At 35.5% G+C, this 19,577-nt stretch overlaps 1 protein-coding gene across 4 annotated transcripts in view; it reads left to right on the top strand.

The window, feature by feature from the left end:
- Positions 1-19,577, top strand: part of spas (spastin) — a 322,787-nt gene that overhangs the window by 227,118 nt on the left and 76,092 nt on the right. For all 4 annotated transcript variants that reach the window (XM_090407599.1, XM_090407596.1, XM_090407597.1 and 1 more), the window contains 2 exons: positions 1,546-1,620; positions 15,419-15,490. In XM_090407599.1, coding sequence (XP_090263725.1) covers positions 1,546-1,620; positions 15,419-15,490 — 147 coding nt within the window. The remainder of the gene's footprint in view (positions 1-1,545; positions 1,621-15,418; positions 15,491-19,577) is intronic.

The raw sequence follows: 19,577 nt of genomic DNA on the forward strand, positions 1-19,577 counted from the left end.
TTGATTCCTAACATAATAAATTTAGTTTAATCCTTTATCCAAGTGTGAGCAAACAAAGTTTATGCCTGAAAATATTTTCATCTTCAGCACTGAATATGGTGTTGTTACTACCTTACTGGGGGTAAGGTAATGCAACTCGTAGCAAAGGTGGAGCAAGCTACCAACACTCCTATCCCAGTATCTCCCATAATGTAATGCAAAAGACATCTTCAGATATGTATAATGTTATGCATTAAGGGAAGGGCCACTACCCAGACTAGTTTCAACTTTTATTGAGGTCTCTTCAGTGGGAGCCAGCCCAGTGGTGGAGATACCAGGCAGAAGCAATAGCGAGATCATCTTTACCTATAGGAGTTGCCAAAAGGTGTACCACCTTTTTTATTAAATTACTCTGAATTTAGAGAAAGATGTTGAAAGTTTATTTTTCACTTGGTTAGACTATAATAAATTTAGTTTAAAATTTATCCAAGTGTGAGCAAACAAAGTTTGCTCACACTTGGATAATATGTAAAACAGCCATTCGTCAGACAACTATTGAATGCAGAGATCCAGGAATTGAATGGAACATGAATCTGCACAAACACAATGATGAGCTTCCATTGCAGGACCACAATATGCAAGCCCCCCCACGAACCAACATGCAGCATCATCTTTAGTGGTGCGAAGAGAATGTCCACTGGTAATGGAAGCTTGGAAAACTGGTGTTATAGAACAGCAAATCATGCTACACCCTCTACTGAGGAAATGGACAGGTCTGGGTGTGGCAGATGCTTGGTAAATGTCTCTTACATAGTGAGTAACTCCAACTATGAAATTCAGAGGCATCTGTGTTGATAGTACAGCCCTGTTTTTCTTGGTTTGGCCTGGGATCATCACTGTTTGTGGTGCCACAAACATTGAACTCAGAGAGGTATCTGAACATTATGGACAATGCTTTCTACTTTGTGGCATTTCTATGGAACTGACCATTGTCTCTTTCAGCAAGTCAATGCCATAAGGCTGCTGCTATGACTGCGTGGTTTGTGGACATGAACATCACCGCACTTGACTGGTGTCCACAGAGCCCTGATCTCAGTCCTATTGAATATTTGTGGGATGAACTGGAGCATCATGTGAGACCAAGGGATGTCCATCCCACAACAGTCCAGGACCTCATTACATGCCTACAGAAAGATTGGTTCAATCCCATTGATTGCTATCCTATGCTTGTGGAAAGTATGCCCCATAGGATTACTGCATTCATCGCAGCAAAAGGAGGTGCTACATTTTATTATGGTGGTTGCCATGGCTGTTTGTTCCTCACACTATGGAATCTGTTAACTTTTTTCCAAGCAGTGTATGTACTCTTGATAATAAAACAGATAATAGCAGTGAAGTTTCTTATAACATTCCTTTTCATCTTCCTTTCATGTTAAGCTCAATCTCTTGTCATAGTTATCATGTCTTGGCATCTTAGAAACTTGATTGCTTATTATAACAGTTTCTCCCCACCCCCTGCAATGCTATTTTCACCACAAAATATGCATTAATATAATTTGTTTGCAGCTGTTCACAGGTCTTAGAGCACCTCCTAGAGGACTGTTGTTATTTGGCCCTCCTGGAAATGGAAAAACAATGCTTGTAAGTATCACTAAAATAATTATTTACCTTATGTTTGAATTAAAAAAAAAGTGTTGCTTTCTATTTTTGTCTGTATATTCTTTAGTTCTGTTAAGATTTTAAAGCAGAAAATTACGTTATCAAATAATGTTTTAATATGCCCTTATGAGTAATTATGTGTTATACTTTCTGACATGCTAAATGTGATATATAACATATTGCTGGCAGATAGAACTGCTGAAAGCTTAATAAACATTTTTTTGTAGCTATCATGCATGAAGTTCAAGACATAAAACTCATAATGCAAAAGGCTGACTTAATGTGATTACTCTATGTGATAAGTCCTTTGATTCTGTGTATTTGGTCATCATCATCAAATCTTTCCATGGCTACTGGCACATAAGGCTACAATGCTGGTTTCGATCTGCCCCTGTCCTTCGCAGCTGCTCTTGCTTCTGCCCAGCTCGCCCATCCTGGCGCCTTGATTTTGGATTCCATCATTCTTTTCTAAGTCAATTTTGGGCAACCTCTAGAGCAGGAGTATCAAACTCAATTGGACCGAGAGCCATTTGCTATAAAAGTGTATCCCAAGTGAGCCACAAAAAATTTTTGACTAAAAAAACCTTCACTAATTAGAATCGAAGAGAAGTGAAAGAACGAGTATAAATAAATTGAAAAATTAATAACAAAAATTTTATTTATTCTAAGTTATTACAAGACATAAAATAATAGTATAATGATTATGAGAACTAAAAAAAAAGAATATTTTTATTATATATATATATATATATATATTTATATTACGGGAATAAAAGGCATTAGCTGAATTTTTTTTTATTAATATTTACAATAGATGGCATTTGAACCAAATTAAACCGAACTTAATTTTATTGTTGCTTTGCGTTTGGGTTAGTGGGCGCACTCACACACACATCTAACTAAAAACAATAGTTTTTAGTTAGATACTGTGGTTGCCGGTGCAACATATGGTTTTGCTTGAGTCTGAACAGCATGGTTAATGTGGGAGGAGACATATGATTCATTAGTTAGTGGCATGTTTATCCCAGTTGTCTCTAATTGCACTAAAAAAATATATTATACATGTTGAGAAATATATCACACAGACAGCAAATGTCTCTGTACTTTATTCAGTGTACAATAAAACTACTTGTTTTCCTTGCATCTGCAATATAGTGGCAGTTGGGGAGGGCATGTTGTTTACCATGGGGAGTGAGTTATCGTCCTGACTCGAAAGTGATTTAACTTTATTTTCGTGTGCGATGTATATGCAAAACTTAAAAAAAAATTTTTTTTTTTTCGTGAAGTAAAATCAGGGTGCGAGTGATATGTGAGGGCGAGTTATATTCGAGTAAATACAGTATTTCTGTTTTATTATAAAAAAACAACCACCCTTTTTTTTTCATCTTTCCTTGAGGCGTCGTGGGTCACAAGAAATTGCTTTGGGGCTGCCAGTTTGACACCCCTGCTCTAGAACGTTTCCCTTCCTGAGCCCAAGTCAGTGCTACTTGGGGAATTCTGTTTATCCCCATGTGAAGAACATGTCCGGTCCATTTCCATCTTCGGGCGAATCTCTTCATCTATTGACTTGGAAACTTTTCTTTAAAAGTTCCTCGTTAGTGATTGTATTTGGCCAGAAGATTTTCAAAATTCTTCTTAAACGTTTGTTTTGGAAAATGTCCAATTTATTACTTTGTGCCTTGTAAGTTTCCAAGTTTTGCAGCCACATGGTAGCACTGCTTGCACAATAGATTTATAGATATTAATTTTGACTTTAACTGTAATACTTAATACTTTCCATAATTTATTTAATGACTTGAAACAATTTTATGCTTTAGCAATTCTTTGTAAAATGTCTTCGTCAGTACTGCCTTGTTTATTTATTATTGATACAAGGTATGTAAAAGTATCAACATCTACAATTATTTTATTTTTTAACTTAATTTCTTTATCTGATTTTTCATTTATTCGCAAGACCTTGATTTTCTTCTTGTTTACATGAAGACCCACAGTTTCTGCACAGCTATCAAAGTCATCAGTTTTTAGCTCTAAGTCTTTTAACTTGGAGGACAGGAGCACTATGGTCCCACAAAATCAAGGTCTTCCAGTGTGGATGTAAAGTCCCAATGTATTCCTCTCTTTTGATGATTAATTGAGTTTTTTCATAATCCAGTCAAGTTAAATGATAAATAATATATTAGATAGAACACAACCCTGCTCAACTCCAGTTTCAATGATAAAGAAGTCTGTAAGTTTTGATGTTTTTTTTACTTCCTACATTTCAGTGATCTAGGTCTATTTTCCTTGGTTACCTTTGTGTAGGAATCATCTTTCCCTAAGACACTAGGATCTCTAGCTGTTCAAGAAATGCAATTCCTTCATTATATTAATTGCTTGGCTTCACATGGCACACTGCTGTGTTATAGGTTCTATTACCTTTCTTGTGTGATGTTGATAAGAACTAAGTGTTCGTCAGAACATGTAAATGAGTGTGTAAACTTGCATACTCAATCTGACAAAGATATATCCAGATATGTTAAGAATCTTCAAGAAAAATATCATTCCTTCTCCCTTAACTTTCATTCACAAATGGCACCAATTGTTATGTGTTCTGCAACCTTATGAATGCAATTTAAAAAAAAAAAAAATATATGATTTCATTTTCTCATTCACCACTTCATGTTCATTGATTCATTATTCTTTTATGCACTGATTAAGCTTATGGCGTTGTTACATTAAAATATCTTTTTTGAAAAGTTCATATTTCTTTACACAGCAGTAAGCATGGTTACTGAATTCCAGTTCACTTCATTTGATGTTTCAGTGACATGTTTATCCTATCTTTCCTTTTATGTGCAATGTCTACTATATGTTCTTTTATATAACCTCAAAAAAAACTGTTCCTATTAACAAAAATATGGAATGATATTGGTACGTTACTTCATATACATCTGATTGTTTAAGCTTTGGTGTGGATAGAATTATTCTTATTTTCTTAATAATGGGTTTGAAATACTACTCTGTAACATTTCTTTGAAATGTTTTCTGATGCTGATCTTAATGGTAAAGTAACTACTCTCTAAAATCTCAATGTTTGTAGTATCTCAAGAGAGGAGGGAGGAAGGGTATTGGAGGACAGCATTTTTTTTTATTTTTTAAAGTATCTTTCATTATAGCTGTCTCTGGAGTGTGTGTGTGTGTGTGTGTGTGTGTATTCTAGTTCATTCTAATCTTTAACAGGATTCAGGTTAGCATAGGCTACAACATGCAAAGCTGCACAGTCTTATTTTCTGCAGGAGGGTAGCTGTACCTAAGCCGACCATCAACTACAGTAGTAAACAGTATCCTGATATAAAGAACATTAGGACATGAATGTGTATTATTAGAAGTGTATGATACAGAGTAGCTAATTTCCTATCAGATGGATGCTTGTGTGTGTGTGTGAAGGGGGATTCTTGAACATCCCAACTGAAGTTCTTGGGGTTACACTGTTTTGGAGAAGATGTTTCTCTTGACATTAACTCTAGTTGTGTAGTATCTAGAGATGACTGCCAGTAGATATTCATTGCATTATGGTAAGCCTGTCCCATTATACAGAACTGACCCACCCTCAAGATGACAGTACATTGTCATATTGCAAGTGCTATTGTGACATGGTTTGAGGAAAAATAATGTAAAAAAATAATTGTCTGGCATGCACAGTTTCAATCTCAACCCAATAAAATTCTTCTTAGAATGAATGGGAACATTGGGTGTAAGCTAGACTAGTACATCCAACACTAATACATGGATTCATGGTCATATTTAAGGAATAATGCTTCTCCAAAATACCTCTTAATATCAAGTGGAATCAGGACCAAAGGAAACCCTGCATGTTATTTACATGTCTGCAGACTTGAAATACCACAAGATTTCTCTGAAATATAGTACTGTTGCATAGTTTATTTAGAGGAGAATAAACTTACATGGCATAAACAATGATAATTTGGCAAGAAAATCCAAAGAAATAGTCGCACCACTTATCATAAGATTTATGGAAATCTAAGGCGCATAAAGAAGGTATTCTGCTCGATCCAATTACATTAGCAAGTGTGCTTACTCATTCTCCAAGTAACAACCTATGTCATCTCAGCAAAATAGAATCCTAAATTATTATTATTAAAAAAAAATAATAACATAAAATTTTTAAAAAAAAAGCAGTCATCTCGAGACTAAAAGATAATTGTAACATTTTGGATAACTCCTTTCTGGCATGTCCAGAATTAGTATCACTTTTCATAAATGCCCCATTGAGGAAATATTGAACATACCAAATGTTTTCATCCCAAATGTTAGATTCACTTTGCTATTGTGCAGCTTTTAGTGGAACCATTGCAGACTATAGAGATTTTTTTTTTTTTTAACTTGGATCTCTGCTGTGCTGTCATGGGTTCCCCCCCCCCCCAAAGGTGGAATAAATTTGTAAAGAAAAGTGTGGATAAAAGGTACTAAATGATTCACCATGAAAGCCTATCTTCTGGATCTGCTCTGATAATTTGAGAATACAGTAGACAAGCTGTTTTTACATTTTGTTGACTCAGAATAATGAACACCATAGATTCTCATTGTTCTGTAATCCATGATAAAAGATCTAGTAGAATCAGAACAATAATCCAAGATTATTAAGGATACTCTAGCATTTGTTATAATGAAAGGTGTGTGTGTAAATTTTACATTTCACTCCAAGATTCCACCCCTCCCCACACATACACACAGTAATTCAAAGTTATTTTGCAATATTGCAAGGAGCATTGCTGAAAGAGAGCACAATTGCCAGATTGCAGGTGTTGAATAATAAGATGAGGCATATGCAGAATGAAATCAGACTATGAATGGAAGCGTGTGAGAATAAAATGAAAAATTGTGGGAGAAAAGAAGTGCAAATGATTCAAGAATAGTGCTGCATGGAGATTGTTAAAGATGTAGTGGATGTGAGAATGTATAAGGTCTGTTTTTCCAGGAGGGAGGATGAACAGGATGCTTTGAATTTGAATATGAGAAGTAAAGAGTTAGTGGCAGTAGAAATGAATGATTTGGATATCAGGAAATTGAGGAGAGCAAAAGACAAAAGCGTAGTTGGTATATTTCCCAGTGATGAGTTAAGACATTAAGCAGAAATCATTAATGGTATACCAGCAGATCTGTGAGGAAGAAGGGGTTGATGTGGGGAATGCATTTGAGGGATAAATGGAATTGTAGAAAAGAGGTAGATTACATTTAAATGATTTGTTGTGAATCAAAAATGTTGCTAGAAGAAAGTGATGAGATCTGAACAGGGGATCAGAAGTCAGAGGTGATGTCATCAAGCAGGAGAGTGAATCAGGTGAGACCAAAGTGTTTGTGAACAGATGAGAGTATTGTAAGAGATGAAAACAGGGATTCAAAGCAAGCTGGACAGTGAAAGGGATGGGGGATTCAAGGAGATGGTGTAAGAAGAGTGGATTCTGTATTTGATCGCCTGGGGTGCATGGAGAACAGTTGAATCTGGCAAAAGGGTTAAAGGGTTATAAAGGTGTTCAGACAGGAACAGGTGTGGAGAAGTCGCACATGGAGGATGGCATGGTTAGAACTTGGTTATAGACCAAGAAATGAATTGCTATGCTTATTTATGAATCAAGAATTCCAGAAATAAGTGAGATAAAATTGTTGCATTGATTGAATTTATTCACTTGAAAATAGTTGGAATAAATGAAATGTGGTTGGATGAGAATAAGAAGGGAGGAGAAGTGTTGTTAATGATAACAGAGGAATTATGTCACACATGGTTGGGATACGAAAGTAAAATAGTAATGGTTTGAAGCAGTATGGTGAGCTGAAGGTTGATAGACTGAGATATTTAGTTGGACATTGCTGTTAGCTGGAGAAGAGACAAAAATCGGTTTAGTGAGCAAGAGAATGTTGATCATTATAGGTGATTTTAATTATGGCAATCCTAATTGGAATTGAAGAGTCAGGGAATATTGAATTAATTTCTTGTTTAAGGACAGCTGTTGTAAGTAGTACATAATGGAGTACAAAGGATTGTGTCTTAAATCTGATCATATCATCAGAGGATGTGATTGTGAATGGAGTGGCTACAAGATTGATAAGACTAGCTACAACACTTGAGTTGTAGTCAGTCTTATCAATCTTGGGAATTAACTGAGAATGTGGATGAGGTTGGTGCAACAAATCTGAAGTTAATGTTAGAAATTGACAGCAGTAAGGTGAGAAGGAAGATATGTAGTATATCACTCAGATATGATAATACAGAATTGAGGAGTAAGAGAGGAGCAGCAGTAGTAATGAATGATATAACAAGAATGTGTTGAAAGAAAATTCAGTTCTGGAATATGTTGATAATTGGAGTGCATTTGCACATGGAAGGATATTTACAAATGCACATGTCCCAGATAATTGCTTGATATATGGGAAAATGTATGGTACAGGATGGTCTGTTAGTCCTGGTGGAGTTTAAAACATGCAACTTTTTTTTATTATTACTTTCTTCATTTTATTTTTTTATCAAGTATTTTAAGAAACATTTGAGAAATCACTCATGGAAAAGTTCACATCAGTTCAATCAATTATTCCGATGCAAAGAACATATTGCTGCCATTTTAATGTCAGAAATGTTCCCTCGGAAACATTGATTCATTTTTTACCGCAAGAGGGGTTCTGTAAGCTACTTGCCACGATCCCAGAGACCCCATTCAGCATTCAAGAAGACCAGGAATGTCGATCTGAAGACATTCTGGCCAGCAATTCAAAATGATCTCAGACATCACTGTATTGCATTTTAAACCATTTACACCTCTTCCCATACAAGATCCAACTACAGGAATTAAAACTGATAGATTATCAGCAATATGTAAATTTTACAGTCTGCTTTCAACGATTGGCCAGAGAATAAAACAACTTTATCCATCATCTGATTGTTTGAGGCTTACTTTCCTCGATGGTTTCATAAACAAGCAGGGTTGTTCCAAGGGTTGTTCACAGCATGAATTGCAACCCCTCAAGTGCACAGTCTGGTGCAGTGTATTGTCACCAGGAATCATCAGGCCTTACTTCTTTCAAAATGATTATATTAATGCAGTGACCATCACTGCATTACTAAAATCACTACCCAGAACATTTTGACCTTTGAGGTTTTATCAGTGGGAGCCAGACCCAGAGGTGATACCAAGGTTGAAGTAATGCAGAAATCATATTTCCATATACGAGTAGCCAACTGTTCATAATTTACTAACTTTTTATAATAGAGTTAAGGCATAACCAACCCTTCACAAAGCCATGTTGTCCCCTCATACAGTATCATTCTTATCCACCCGTTCTTGAATTCTCTTTCTGACCAATTTTTCTAGTACTTTTATCATCTCAACTGAGATACTGATTGGTTTATATTTGCTACTGCAGTCTTAGAACCTCCCCTTATAAGCAAGAGAATTATTTTGTCCTTATTCCACTCCTAATGACTAATTAGGACATGACTAATGGGTAATGTGAAGTCATTACCTATTACCTAATGGGTAATGACTTCACATCACTTGTCTTGTGAAGTGAAGTCATTGGCCTCTATATACAAGTTGTCCAGTTCTGAAAATACTTCAGGTGCAAACTTTGTTTGCTTACACTTGGATAAAGGATTAAACCAAGAATATCATTTTTTGGTATCTTTAATTTATAGTATAACCAAGTGGAAAACTTCTAACAACTTTCTCTAATCCAGGGTATTTTAATAATAAGGTGTGACACCTTTTGGCTACTTGTATATGGAAATATAACTTCTGCATTACTTCAACCTTGGTATCAACTCTGGATTTGGCTTCCACTGATAAGACCTCAATAAAGGTTGAAACTGGTCTGGGTTGTGACCCTTCCCATAATGCATAGCATTATACATGTCTGTAATTATCTCTGCTTTGCATGATGGGATACTAAGGCAAGTGATGTGATGCAATTAGCCTTTATTATACGAGTTTCCCCAGTCCTGAAAATACTTCAGGCGCAAACTTTGTTTGCTTACACTTGGATAAAGGATTAAACCAAAAATATAATTTTTTGGTATCTTTAATTTATAATCCAACAGCTGAAGAAAAAGATTCATGCAGAAATTAGGGTGCTGCAGCCAGAGATATTAACAGTTGTCATGGAACATACCATAGAAAGGGCCTGTCTTTGTGAAGCCAAAAATGGAGAAGGTATTTACATGATGATTTTTCATAACTAATAAAAAAATCTCCAAGTTATGTATTTTATTATCACAAAAAAAATAAAAATAAGTATTATTATTATTACGGCTATTATAGCCTGTTTTTGTTTAGGAGTGTCCCTTATTTTAAATACATTGGCTATTTTTACTCAAAAAAATTTAGTTTTCCCATAAGTAAACCCTTCCCCTTAAAAAAAAAAACATCCTTAAACACTATTTTATATATATATATATATATTATTATTAAATTAAACTGGGTTTCCAATTTATTCTTCCCGCATCAAAACACACCCCACCACGCTCCCTTCTCCCCTTGTTATAAACAACCTTCAGCAGAAACATGGAATTTGAAGACATCCTAGTATCAAAACAAGGTATGTACAAAATTTTTTCCTCCTCTTTTATTCTGCTATAATTGCCTTCAATACTCACCCATTAATGCCCTAAAATATATATATAAATTTTTTTTGAGTAAAAATAGCCAATGTATTTAAAATAAGGGACACTCCTAAACAAAAGCAGGCTATAATAGCCGTAATAATAATAATAGTGTTTAAGAGGAGTAGCACGAGAATTTTCCCAGAAACAATACCTAAAAAATTTTAAAAAAGTTATTAAATGTTTAAACCCCTTCATGACTTGTTATGGACCACCTTGTATGTTGCAGAGTTGTATGGAGTCAATAAGTAGAAAAATACTGAGAATGCATTGATATTTCTTTATAGAAATGTAAAATAATTTTTTTCTCAGCAGTTTGCTTTCCAAGTTTCATATTCACTATTGATTCAAACTCTGTGTTAAAAGTATCAGGAATGAAAGAAATGAATGGTGGCATTTTTAGTCTCAGACTGTCTAAAGATTACTGGAATCATTAAAACATGGTTGACAGAAGTGGAAGAGTATTATTGCATATTGTAGCAGGGAGGTCAGATGGAGTGGTGAAGCATTATTTATGATTAGTGATGAATTTGCATCCTTTGAGAGAGAATTTGGAAGAAAGTGTAAGAGTAATGGTTTTGAAAGTGTGAAGTGTCGGCTAGCAACCCAGGAAACAAGGCCGGGGGGAGTTGGTGATGTTTAGACTGATAAGGTTAGCAAGTGATCTTATTATGGAAGATTTTAACTATAGCAGTATAAATTGGACAGAGGAAACAACAAACAATAGTAAAGGAAGGGAATTTCTGGAGTTCTTAAGGGACAAATGTCTCAGGAAACATGTAGTAGAGGCAACACGAGGATCAAGAGTTTGGGATTTGTTCCTAGGATCAGAGGATCTGACTGCATCTGAGATATCAGTCTTTTCCCCTGATTGGTGTGAATGACCATCTGGTCTTAACTTGGAGGCTGAATAGACATGCAGAAGTATCAAGGAGAAACGAATTTATATGGAATTATAAGGCAAGTGACTATAATTTTAGAAATCATCTGGAGGGGGGGGCAGTTCTGTTGATAGAAGAATTGGAAGGGAGAGAGATCAACAGTTCATGGGTGATTAATGAAATCAAGCAGAAACTGCAAATGAAAGAGGTTATAGAAATAGCATAAAGAGAGGTTGAAGATCAGTTAAGCCAGGAAAGGGAATATGAGAAGAGTCTAAGCCCTATAGTTTCCAAGAAAAATCTTAAGAAATTCTTTCATTATGTGACCAATAAGAGTGGTGGAATGGGATGGTTATGACAAATGACCCTGTTAGACAAAAATTGGAATCGAGTGACCAGTGCGGATGACAGAATGGAGCTGGTTAGTGATCACTTAATATTGGAATATTTCTTCCTGGAAAAAAAATTTCATTACTTGAGTAATAGGGAAGGTTTGAGGGGTTTAGAAGTATATGAGAAGAATGCATTTCAAATACTATGTATTTGAAGTCAATAACAGTGGGACTGGATAGGATTTTGTCTCATTGTTTAAGAGATGTGCTAAGGACCTGACAACTCCATTGACCTGGCTGTTCTGTGAAAGTCTAGACTAGTGCCATAGGAGTGGGAGGAGGTAAGATTGTGGTATTGCATGAGAGTGCTGGTAGAAGGGTGTGTCGGACTATAGACCAGTTTATATTTCTTTTGTAGTTTTTGGAGAGATTAAATTAATAGTAATGTTATCGGTAATGGTCTTCATGATTTGTTGAAGAGGAGGAGAGTACTTTGATAGTACTCTCCCATATGTAACTCTGATATTTATCAGAGATCAATTCACTAACCTAGTATCTAACCCTATTATAAAAGGCAAGCAAATTAATGAAATAAGAATAGATACTAGGTTAGTCAATCTAACCTAGTATCTATTAAGAGAAAAACATACTAAGGAGAAAAACGTAACCTGTTATGTTTTTTAAAGAGTGGGAGGTTGTACTCAGTGGGAAAAATAGTATGGGGGAGATTGTTCCAAGAAATAGAGGTGGATGGAATGAACCATGGACGTGACAGTCAACCCAAGAAGAGAGATGTTGTTTATTTCTTAACGGTATATATATTAGAACACAGAAAAATAAGTAAATAATTAATTTATTAACTTCTTGCTGATATTTCGCTGGTGGTATAACCAGCATCTTCAGAGCACAAAACACAGTTTGTCACAATACGCGAGACTATAACAACATGGTGTAATCAATGGACTAGTTAAACAAAATTGTAGCAGCAACACAAAGACTAGAGTCCTGATTTTGGCACCCTCTATCTGGAAAGGGGAAAAAAAAAAATTGTAGCTATCACATAAGACTAGAGTCCTAAACAGAGAAAAAATCGGTATTAGTTTTTTATTAAGATGACTGTCTCCCAGATTTTAGGCAAATTTATAAATACAGCCATATTTGTTGAGATTTGGAGTGTGTTTCAGGGCTTCTGTTGCCTCTAAGAACAATCTCTCCGATTTGTAAGAGCTTCTGTGCAGGGGTATCCAGAGCATGGTCTGCTCGGCCTGACTTGCCATAGTGATAATGCCAGATGTATCTTTTGTGTTCGCTGATGCAGATGTTCACAGTTCTTCCTGTTTGACTGTAGTAGGCTTGATTATATGAGCAGGGTACTTTGTAGACTCTTGGATGTGATAGAGGGGGAATGCTGTCCTTCGGTGAGTGGATAAGGGTTGCTAATTTGCCACACGTTGCTAATTTCTGAATGTGGTGCGTAGTTCATGTTTATTAAGAATTCTTGCAATCTTTTCGGATGTGCCTTTAATGTATGGGATGGCGACTGTTTTGTAGTTCTCTGTGGTGAATAGTGGGAGGGGTTTCTTAGGGGCGTTTAGTATTTTGTTTATCTTATGGGGATTATAGCCATTGTCCAAGAAGGTGTGACGTAAGTGAGCCAGTTCAGCAGCAAGAGCATTGCCATTGTGACAAACTGTGTTTTGTGCTCTGAAGATGCTGGTTATATCACCAGCGAAATATCAGCAATAAGTTAATAAATTAATTCTTTACTTATTTTTCTGTGTTCTAATATATACCGTTAAGAAATAAACAACATGTACGACGAACACATAAGTCTATCCACTCGTCCAAGAAGAGAGTTGATCTTGAAAGGAAACTGGAACATTGTCAAAAATGAGAGGGGGGAATGAGGTAGTATTTTGCTTATGGATAATGAAGCAGGCTTGAGTTTTTTTTTTTGGCATTGAAATTTACCAAGTTGTCTTTACCCCATTTCAGGATGTTGGGAGGTCAATGTTCAAGTCACTGGTTATGGAAGATCTTGAGGCATCTAACATTAGGGTACTGCAGGCTTTGTCAAATGATGAATGACTGCTACTGTCATCAGCAAAGCTGTGAATAGGATTTGAAGTCAGAAAAAAGAGAAAGAGTGTAGGTGAGAGCACAGAATTCTGAGGCACTCAAGGATTGATGGGGAAATCTGATGAGAGGAAGCCATAACGCACGTGCATGCGTGCACACACACACACACACACACACACACACACACACACACACACACACACACACAAAATGAACAACCAGTGAGGAAGCTGGCAATCCAGTCACAGTGTAGTAGGGAAACCATAAGATGGCAGTTTGTTCAAGAGCCCTTGGTGCTACACACAATCTGTCATAGACAGAAATGCTTAGGAATATTGAGAGCAATAACATGAGTTTCTCCACATCTTTCCATAGCCTGAGTCTAAAGGCAGGTGAGATTAGCTAGGAGGTTGGCTGTGGAACAAGAATGGCAGAATCCATATTAGTGATCACTAGTAATTAACTGAGTTTCCAGGTAATGAAGAAGCTGGCTGTTGATAACTTTCTCCATCACTTTTCAAAGTACCGAGGTGAGAGCAATGGGACAGTAGTTATGACTGATGTTTGTCTCCCCTTTTTGGGTACAGGCTGGATGTGGGCTTGCTTCCATGCTGTTGGGTAGATGCCAGTAGAATATTAATGAGTGTTTATATAGATGATACAGGATGGACATCAGTTCTGAAGCATGTCTTGAACACAACCAGAGGAATACCATCTGGACTAGGAGTCTTATTAGTATCAGGATTCAGGGTTTTCTGTCAATTAATAAAACTAAATATAAGTTTTGCCATTTTGGATCCACCAGTGGGAGGCTGCATACTGTTTGTGGAACTATACTAGAGGAAATGGAGGAAGCAAAGGATCTTGGGGAATGAGTGATAGTTGTTGAAAATTTGAAGTTTAGGGGATATAAAGTGGTAAAAGTTACCCAAAGAATTTTGCTGCAATACTAAGGACTTTGAGTAGTAGATATCAAGGAGTGATAATCTACCAAGAATTTCACTTTACATTTCTTTTTAAGATATGGAAGAGTGTGTAAATCTTTTTTTTTTCCCATAGTTTTTTATATATTTCACATACATGAAAAAGTTCGCATGTTCACCAGATGAAACTCTGGTTATAGAGTATTGGAGATAAAAACCTGTTTAGCACAATAAAAAAAGGGGGGGGGAGTTAAAAATTAGCTGTTTTTTATTTTAACAGGTATGGAAGGAAAGAGTAACACAACTACTTAATGAGGATACATAGTGTTTTGAGTGGATAAATTGCTCTTCCCCTCCTCTCCAAGGTAGATATGTTAATTATAACAAGCAATCTTAATGTTCAGCAACATCATGTTACTATGAAATGCTTGATATGCTATAATAGGCATTCAACTTAATATAGAAGAGAAGCAGCTAAGTCTGAAAAGGAATTTTATACCAAACAGAAGAAATTTAAAATATACAGATCATTTAAATTTGAAAATAACAATTGTAAATCTCATTAAAGAAAAGGATTTCTTTTCCCAAAATTAAAGCGGGGGAAAAAAAAGACATCAGAAGAATCAGTTTTAATCTGCAGATGGTATCCAGAAAAGTACTTCTCCTTTTATGAGTTCAGCAGAAAGTGATTTTCATGACTGTTTTGAAAGGAAAAGATGCTGGATCTATTCATTATTGTGAATATTTTTTCATTTGCAAATATTTCTTAAGCATAGCCTACATAGCAGAGTATAGTTAACATCTCCCTTTAAAAATATGTGCATATTTGGTTGTAACTCCATATTGGCTAGATTCTGAACTAAACCTTTCTTGCTCTGCTTTAAGTGTCATTACACTAATGTGTTATTTTTGTAGGCAAAGGCAGTGGCTTATGAGTCAAATTCAACATTTTTAAATATCAGTGCAGCATCCCTTACCTCTAAATATGTAAGTATGTTTTAAACTCAATTTTTTTTTCAAGTATTATCAGATACTTTAAGATCATTGCATGTGAAATCATCAGATTAAAAATTAAATTAAAGCTGCATAATTTCATATTTTGATGAATGCAAATTATTTGGTTACTTTATCCTTTACATGGAAGAATTTAATTTATTGCTCTCCCCTTTCCCTTGCATCCTAATATTTTTAATTCGCAGTTTTAGGAATTTTACAGTTTTGGAGGGATTTTAAAATCACAGCTTATTCCACGTTATCTTTTTTACTCTGTCACACCCACAAAGCATCTGAGAACTCAGAGGTAGGGTATTCTACTCTACTATACACACAACTTATTATCTTAATTCACTATCTACATATGATGTCATCTATCACCCACCATCAACATTATGTTTGTCAATAAGTTGCATGTGTTCTTCCTAGCCAATTTACCTCTATGCAAAATCATAAACCAGAGTTTCTAAGAGAGAAAAAACCCTGCAACTGCCATATGAGATTGGATAGCTCACCTTCAATTGAAAAAGCTCACAAAGATTTCTCTTGTCACAACAAGAATTAATCTTGGTTCCTTTCCAATTGAAGTGTATTGTGCTGTTTTTCTTCCATTTGCACTAAGGAGGAAATGCTCAAGGTGTGTTTTTTTTTATTTATTATTTGCATTTTCAGACAGACTGATTTTTTTTTTCAATATGGCAGCCACCTGCGTTAGGTGTTCAGAGTAGTGTTCTTTTCCCTCCCTCCCCATTTTGTACTTCATCCTGTAGGCTCTACATATCTACAAGTCTTTTTGTCATTTATACACACAGTGAAATATGCATACTCAAAATTACTTTGATTGAAGCATTTCTTCTATGAAAAAAGTTACTTCAAAGTTTGCAAAAATATATACATAAAATAAACAGTTGATTTTGAATTCCAAAAAAGTTATGTAGGGGCCAAATAAAAAAAAAAATGCAGCTTTCTTCATTTTTCAACGGCTATCTAATCCTGAAGAGATGAAAATAACAGGATGGGATCAGTTTTGCTTTATAGCTAGCCATCAGGAGTATCTCTTAAAAATTTCATATTTTTATTTGGTTCTCCACATTTTTTGGACTTTAAAATTAGCTGTTTTTAGTTTTTTTTTTGCAAACTATGAAGCAATTTTTTTTCATATAAAAAAAGGTTTTAATCAAGGTGGTTTTGGGCATACATATTCCACTACACATATGTGTATTCATTAAAGTGCATAAAAATCAAACTTGTTGATTCAGCCTAGGACTTGCAAGGCAGCCACCATCTTGAAAAAAAAAAAAAAAAATAAAATAGTTTGTCTGAAAATGCAAATTAAATAGCACACGCCTTGAGCATTAAAATAGTAGCAGAAATCATAAATTGGACAATCTGGAAATAAGCTGCAATTAAATTTAAAACTCTCTGAAAAGTTAAAAAAATCCTGTAGATCCACCAAATGAATAACTGCCATAATTAATAGAATGTCAGGAAAAATCAAACTTTCTTCCATCTTTAAGGATAGGGTGATTTAAATAATTTGCTTTCATCAAAATCAAAAATTATGCAGCTTCAGCTCCTGGTGATTTTACTTGGAATGAATCTTAGTTAAGTTTAAATCACATAAATGTATAACTTGTAAACTACCTTTAATTGGGTACAAACATGATTTTCTTTTTTGCTTTAACTCCTTACTGGGTTGTTTGAACTAGATCCCTGTCAGTACATATTCGAATAGCATTAGATTAATTCATCTTCAGTTGTTTTATCTCAGATCAAGTTCTGCTGCTGCTGTAACTGCATGGTTTATGGACATGAACATCACCACACCTGACCTCCACATAGCTCCAATCTCAATCCTATTGAACATCTGTGGGATGAACTGAAGCATCAGCTGAGGTAAAGGGACATCTACCTCACAACAGTCCAGGACTTCATTACATGCCTACAAGAAGAATGGTCCCAAATTCCCATTGATTGTTATTATATGCTTGTGGAAAGTATTGCTCATAGGATTGTTGCATTCATTGCAGCAATGAATGCAACAATCATTGTTGCATTCATTGGGGTTCCTATATCTTAATTAAGGTGGGCACCATGGCTGTTTGATCCCCATACTATGGTGCCCGTTGACTTCTTTCCAAGCTGTGTGTGTGTGCGTGCACACACGCACATGCACACACAGTGGTGCCTTGGTTAACAACGGCCTCAGATAATGATGTACTTTGTTAACGATGAATGGCTGTAAGAAAAAAATCTCTCGGTTAATGACACAGGCTTTGGTTAACGACTCTCGATTATGTGAACCTCTATCCGATCTAAAAAACCGGAATTTTCCAATCGCACTCAGCCACATGTGGGAAGACATTGTCGAATAGAGAACAGTCACGCAGCATAGCTGTAAAGCTCAGGTATGTTTGACCCATCATAGCCAGCTGTTTACGTTTTCCGTTTATTGTTTCTTTTCTTTTCTTGTAGTGTACTGTGCTTTATTTTAAAATTTGTGGTTATAAATGCATTTTATGATGAAAATGAGTATTTAAGCATTTATTTTTTGTGTTGGTTCATATAGACAATAAATCGGCGGGTGCGTGTCACTTTTCATTCGCCATCAAAAGGCAAAATCAAATCTTATCTGTATAATAATCGTTGTATCTATAAGCTGCTAATCAGTGTATGTTATTGTAAGCGTTATATCTAATATCGTCACCTTGCAAGCAAAATGCACTAAGTCAAAAATTGCAGGTTTCGAATTTAACTGTTAACTTTTATTTCAAAAAGTTTTTTTTTTTGAACTTTTTCTTTTATTTTCAGGTGATGATATGTTCTTTGTATCCCTTGTCTTAGTGTTGTACAATTTGTAATAATACCGTATTTTGCATATATTTTTTTTTATAGAGTGAATTTTTTTGCCGTGTGACAAAATGGGTCCCAAAAAGAAAGCTAGTGAGGGAAATAAAAACAGAAACATTCTCTCTATTGAACAGAAGAAAGAAATAATAGCAAAACATCATGAAGGTGTGAAAGTTATGCAACTAGCTCGAATATATGAACCCTGTCATTCTACAATATCAACTATTTTGGCTAAGAAAGAAGAACTTATGGTAGCTAAGGTTGCTAAGGGAACTTCAAAGTTGAATGTCAGAGGGCTTCTTTTTGAGCAAATGGAAAAGCTGTTACTAATTTGGATCAAAGAAAGAGAAATGGCAGGCGATACTACATCTCAAAATGCAATCTGTCAGAAAGCTAAACAGATTTATCAAAATTTGAAAAAGAAGACTTTGGGATCAAGTTCTGAGGTAGATGATGATGATTTCAAAGGTAGCAGAGGTTGGTTTGACAACTTTCATAAAAGAACAGGGGCTCATAGTGTGGTCAGACATGGAGAGGTAGCTAGTGCTGACAAAGCAGCAGCAGATAAATTTGTCAATAGCTTTACAAGAATTATAGAAGAAGGAGAATACCTACCTCAACAAGTCTTCAATTGTGATGAGACTAGGTTATTTTGGCAGAAAATGCCCAACAGGACATTTATCACAAAAGAAGAAAAAAAACACTTCCTGGTCATAAACCAATGAATAATAGGTTAACATTGCTTTTAGCAGCAAATGCAAGTGGAGACTGCAAGGTAAAACCAATGTTAATCTACCACTCAGAGAATCCCCGAGCATTCAAAAAGTTCAATGTCTCTAAATCCAATCTCAGTGTTTGTTGAAGTCTAACAGCAAGGCCTGGGTCACAAGAATAGAATTTAGAGATTGGATTCACGAAATGTTTGGACCAACTGTCAAAGCCTATCTTGAGCAAAACAGTCTGTTTTGCTCAAGGTTAAAATGGCTGTCTCTCTAAAAGCCATTTTAACCTTGGATAACGCACCTTGCCATCCAATGGGCATACAAGAAGAGCTACCAGAGTAATTAGATTTTATCAAGGTGATTTTTCTTCCTCCCAAGACTACATCTCTGATTCAACCTATTGATCAGCTTATGATTGCAAATTTTAAAAAACTTTACACAAGGGCACTTTTTACCAGGTGCTTTGAAATGTGTGAGGCTACCAATATAACCCTAAGAAAATTTTGGAA

This window comes from Typopeltis vanoorti, chromosome 17 (assembly GCF_054136105.1).
Source record: "Typopeltis vanoorti isolate ZY-2024b chromosome 17, IOZ_Tvanoo_1.0, whole genome shotgun sequence".
NCBI classification, from domain to species: Eukaryota; Metazoa; Arthropoda; class Arachnida; order Uropygi; family Thelyphonidae; genus Typopeltis; species Typopeltis vanoorti.